The sequence below is a fragment of the Penaeus chinensis genome, chromosome 21 (genome assembly GCF_019202785.1).
Source record: "Penaeus chinensis breed Huanghai No. 1 chromosome 21, ASM1920278v2, whole genome shotgun sequence".
NCBI classification, from domain to species: Eukaryota; Metazoa; Arthropoda; class Malacostraca; order Decapoda; family Penaeidae; genus Penaeus; species Penaeus chinensis.
The window spans coordinates 20,877,016-20,882,015 of record NC_061839.1 but is presented as its reverse complement, the minus strand read 5'-3'; the positions used below and the strand labels follow the sequence as shown (position 1 = coordinate 20,882,015).

The following is a 5,000-nucleotide window of genomic DNA, read 5'->3' as shown; positions in this document are numbered from 1 at the left end:
TCCTGCTGTTAGTCCTTCAATATATTTGTACATCCTGCTCAACAGCGAGAGCCACGGGGATATCCGTTCCAGTGGTGGTTCAGCAGACGAATGCATACGTGAATTCGCGTAAGTCTGCTGGGAAGCTGAATATTGTATAAGCAAAGGCACCGACGATGATGCTTGATAAGACTCAGTCAACTCAAAAATAAATTGTCAACTCAGCAATAATGTAGTCAACTGAAATATTACTTTGACAACTCAAAATCAACTAGCTAAACTCCAAAATAATCTAGTCAACTCAACACTAAGCTAGTCAGGTCAAATATAACTTTAGTGAACAAAATAATAACTCCGATAACTCAAATTTAACTCAAAAATAATCTAGTCAACTCACAAATAACTCACAAATAACTCAAAAGTAACTTAAGTCAACTAAGTAATAACTTAATCAGTTCAAATAAACTTCCTATTGTTTGTTTCTCATTATGTTTTCTTGTTTTCTCGTTTCTTGTATACTTATTGTTTGCTTTGACAAGCCTTTAATTTTATTTAGTTACGTCTACGGCAAAAAGAAACAAAAATAAATAAATACAGGCAGGGAAAAAAGACAGCAAATTAAACGCACTTTCTTCAACAACTCCCCGAAAAAAAAGGCAAATCAAACAAATAATAATAATAAAAAAAAAAATGGATTATATTGATTAAATATAGTCCATACAACATAGCTCATTAAAAAAAAAAAAAAACTCACGTGTTGAGTATGAGGACGCTGTCGAGTCCGGCGATGGCGATGCGGCGGTCGAGGTCGGCGTGGGACTTCTTGAGCGCCTCCGTCGTCCGGTTCTCGAGGGTCGCCAGGTCCTCCTTGAAGCGCCTCTCGGTGGCCTGGGGGGAGGGGGGAGGGAGGCGAACGCGGTTAGTGTGGGTTTGGGCCTCGGGGTTGTGGGGGGGGGGGGGTTAGGGACGATGCTGTCTTGTGTTTGTCTGCGTTTGTGTGTGTGTGTGTGTGTGTGTGTGTGTGTGTGTGTGTGTATGTGTGTGTGTGTGTGTGTGTGTGTGTGTGTGTGTGCATATACATACATATGTACAAATACAAAGACTCACACATTACCGGCAAGTCTAAATGCATAAGTATTATGACTAAAGTACTCCCGCCGCCACGACCACAGCGCAGGCCGCAAGAGCCGCAAGAGCCGCGGCCAATGGCGGTGGCCCTGTACCCTCCTGAGAGGCCCTTTTGCAATTAGTGGACAAACACCCGTGTGACCGCAAAAATCTATGAAAACATTACGTTATCTAATATGCCATGTACAATTTCGTGCACAGCGTTGAATTTATACTATTTATATGAGATGTATATTTGGGTATACTGTATGCAAATAGAATAAAGGGTACGAATTCTCTGTTCAACTTAATTAACTCTTATCTTTTTAGAGTTTATAATTGACACTTACATGATTTGTTGGGGGCTATAACAAAGAAAATGAATGTTTTAATCATGTTATCTAATCTGTTTGCTTATATGTCTATCTACCTACCTTTACATCCATGAATATATCATGTTTGAATTTTTTAAGTGTCCACACAAAATCAGATCCCTCAACCTTTGCAAAAATCCGACAATCCACGAGAAACCACGAATTATGAACAATATTCTTATGGCCTTCAGCACTGACCTCCACTCCTCCGTTCTAACTTTCATGTCCCGTCGCGTTTACATGCCGCACGTATTATTACGTCCATCTCGATCAAAGCTTCGGACACATCAAACGCCTCTAAGGAATGTCTTCTTGTGACGGCGCAAAGAGCGAGTGCAGGTATTAAGGCGCACGTAAAAGGAAGGGAATTTACCTGGAGTCTGCTGCTGATGGAGGTCACCGCTTCTCGCACAGCCTCGGTGACGTCGGAGAGGTCGTGGCTCATACTGGCCTGAGGGTAGTCTTCGCTGTCCAGGCGGTCGGAGCTGAGGGGGAGGAAGAGAGGCGGTTAGCTGGCTAGTCGTCTTTTGGATGGTATGGATAGGTGGCTAGTATTGGGCTAGTTGGTTAGTATCTATTTGGATGGTATTGATAGGTGGCTAGTATTGGGCTAGTTGGTTAGTATTTATTTGGATAGTATGGATAGGTGGCTAGTATTGGGCTAGTTGGCTAGTATTTATTTGGATAGTATGGATAGGTGGCTAATATTGGGCTAGTTGGCCAGTATTCATTTGGATAGTATGGATAGGTGGCTTATATTGGGCTAGTTGGCTAGTATTTATTTGGATAGTATGGATAGGAGGCTAGTCTTTTTATACTATTAATAGGTGGCTAGTATTGGGTTAATTGGACAGTCTTCATTCGGATGGTATGGATAGATGGCTAATATTGGGTTAGTTGGCTAGTACTTATTTGTTTAGTAACTAGCCCAATAACTAGCTTGTATTGGGCTAGTTGTCTAGTATCTATTATTTATATAGTCTTTTCTTTAGACAGTAAACAGAGGTTTATCTAGACATTATGAGCCTCATGACAGTTGATATGAAATTCTAGTCATGAGCCACATTGAACGTTCTAATATTTTAATATTTTCCTTGATTGTGATTGCAAAGAGAGAGAGAGAGAGAGAGAGAGAGAGAGAGAGAGAGAGAGAGAGAGAAAGAAAGAAAGAGAGAGAGAGAGAGAGAGAGAGAGAGAGAGAGAGAGAGAGAGAGAGAGAGAGAGAGAGATATTTAAAAGTTTATTTAATATAATATAGAGTTGTAAATATACATATAGCGGAATAGGCACGAGAGAAGGAGAGAGAGAGAGAGAGAGGGAGAGAGAGAGAGAGAAGGAGAGAGAGAGGGAGAGAGAGTGAGAGAGAGAGAGAGAGAGAGAGAGAGAGAGAGAGAGAGAGAGAGAGAGAGAGAGAGAGAGAGAGAGAGAGATTTTGAAAAGCTGTTCAATATAATATAGAGTTGTACATATTTGAAAAGGCATAGGAACTATGCCTAATAGAGAGAAAGAGAGACTGACAGACAAACATGGACAGAAAGAGAAAAAGCCATACAGAAAAGAGAGAGAGAAAAGAAAGGAACGAAAGAGAGAGCAAGACAGAGACATCGAACGGGGAAGTTTAGAGGAAATTGCAAGCTTTAAACCTTTATACCGTATGAGATAAGCGGACAATTAACCACCATTAGCAAAGACCAAGGTAGTAAGGTAGGCTTTTACAAGCTTTTACTTGAGGACGGCCGTAAGGAAGGAGAAGGAGAAGGAAAGGGAAAGAGGAAGAAAAAAGAAGGCTTTTTACAGAGGAAGGTCGAATGTCCTTTGCAAAACAGGGGAAAGAAGGAAGGGTAAAGAAGAGAAAGTAAAAGAGGAGGAAGAGCATGGATGGAGAATAGAGGAAAAAGCAAAGCGGGAGAAAGGAGAAGGAAAGACAAAGAAGAAGAGAAAGAAGAGGAAAAGGAAGAAAAGAGGTAGGAAAAGGGAAAAGGAAAGACAAAGAGGAAGAGAAAGTGGAGGATGATAAAAAGAAGATAAAAAAGGAAGACAAAAAAAAGAGGAAGAAAAAAAATAAGAGAAAAAAAAAGAAAGAGAAGGAATAGAGTAGGGAAAGTTGAGGCAAAAACAAAATAAAAACAAAAAAAGATGATGTGTCAAGAAAATGAATGAAATAAATGTATAATAACAAGTGGAGAGGCAAGGAATTTGATAAACAAGAGAAAACGAAAGATAAGAGAAAGAAGAAAGAAAATGACCTCCTGGAAACATCAATGGAAGCTGAAGTGGCTCGAAAAAAAATGAAATGTTTTCGAAAGAAACAAGAAAGGAAAAGAAAAAAAAAGATGAAAGGAAATGGAAATGATGACGAGGAATAAAAATAATAAAAAATTGATGGTGATGTGATGATGATGAAATACAAAAAAAATATGGTGATGATAATGATGAAGGTGGTAAGGAGGAAGATGGTGATGAAGATGATGGTCAGGAGGAGGAAGATAAGGGTAAGGACAAGGATTAGGATAAGGAGGAGGAGGAGGAGGAAAAGGGGAAGGAAAAAGAAGGGGAAGAGGAGAAGGAGGAGAAAATTAAGAATAAAGAGAAGAGGGTAAATGAAAAGGAAAAGGAGGAATAAGACTATGGTGAACAAAAAGACAATAATGAAAGCACAAAAGAAAAAACGAAAAAAAAAACGAAAAAGTAACATAAAGAGCTGAAAATAAATAGAAAGGAAAATATGGAGAAACTGTAAAGGAGAGTGAACAAAGGAAAGCAAAAAATACAACACACGTAGAAGAAACAGAAGGGCAAGAGAGACAGAAAAGATAGTAAAAGAAGGAACGAAAACTAACAAGGATAATGTAAATAAAGAGAGAACAAAAATAAGACAAAGAGTGAAAAAGAAAGAAAAAAAGAAGAAAAACATTGCAGCTTCTGACCTTGCATGATGAAAAGCAGGAGAGGGAAAAGCAAGAAGAGAAGAGAGGAGAGAGAAGGGGAGGAGACGAGGGGAAGAAGAGGGGAGAGGGGACTGGGGGAGAAAGAGGAGAGGAGGGAGAGAGACGAGAAGAGAGGGAGAGGAAGGAAAGGAAAGATATAAGAGGGAGGGGGATAAGAGGATAAAAGGTAGGAGAAGGGGAACAGGGAGAAAGGGGAGAAGAAAGTGAGAGGGAGACACATGCAAGTAGGTTGGGAGAGAGACAGAGAGAGAGAGAGAGAGAGAGAGAGAGAGAGAGAGAGAGGGAGAGAGAGAGAGAGAGAGAGGGAGGGAGGGAGAGATAGAGGGAGAGAGAGAGAGATAGAGAGAGAGAGAGAGAGAGAGAGAGAGAGAGAGAGAGAGAGAGAGAGAGAGGGAGAGAGAGAGAGAGAGAGAGGGAGGGAGAGAGAGAGAGAGAGAGAGAGAGAGAGAGAGAGAGAGAGAGAGAGAGAGAGAGAGAGAGAGAGAGAGAGAGAGGGAGAGAGAGAGAGAGAGAGAGGGAGAGAGAGAGAGAGAGAGAGAGAGAGAGAGAGAGAGAGAGAGAGAGAGAGAGAGAGAGAGAGAGAGAGAGAGAG

The 5,000-nt window shown here is 40.7% G+C and overlaps 1 protein-coding gene across 1 annotated transcript in view; it reads right to left on the bottom strand.

The window, feature by feature from the left end:
- LOC125036741 overlaps positions 1–5,000 on the bottom strand; it is a 273,718-nt gene that overhangs the window by 52,203 nt on the left and 216,515 nt on the right. Inside the window, exons 6-7 of the mRNA XM_047629596.1 lie at positions 1,834–1,945; positions 734–867 (exon numbers count right to left, since the gene is read on the bottom strand). Coding sequence (XP_047485552.1) covers positions 734–867; positions 1,834–1,945 — 246 coding nt within the window. The remainder of the gene's footprint in view (positions 1–733; positions 868–1,833; positions 1,946–5,000) is intronic.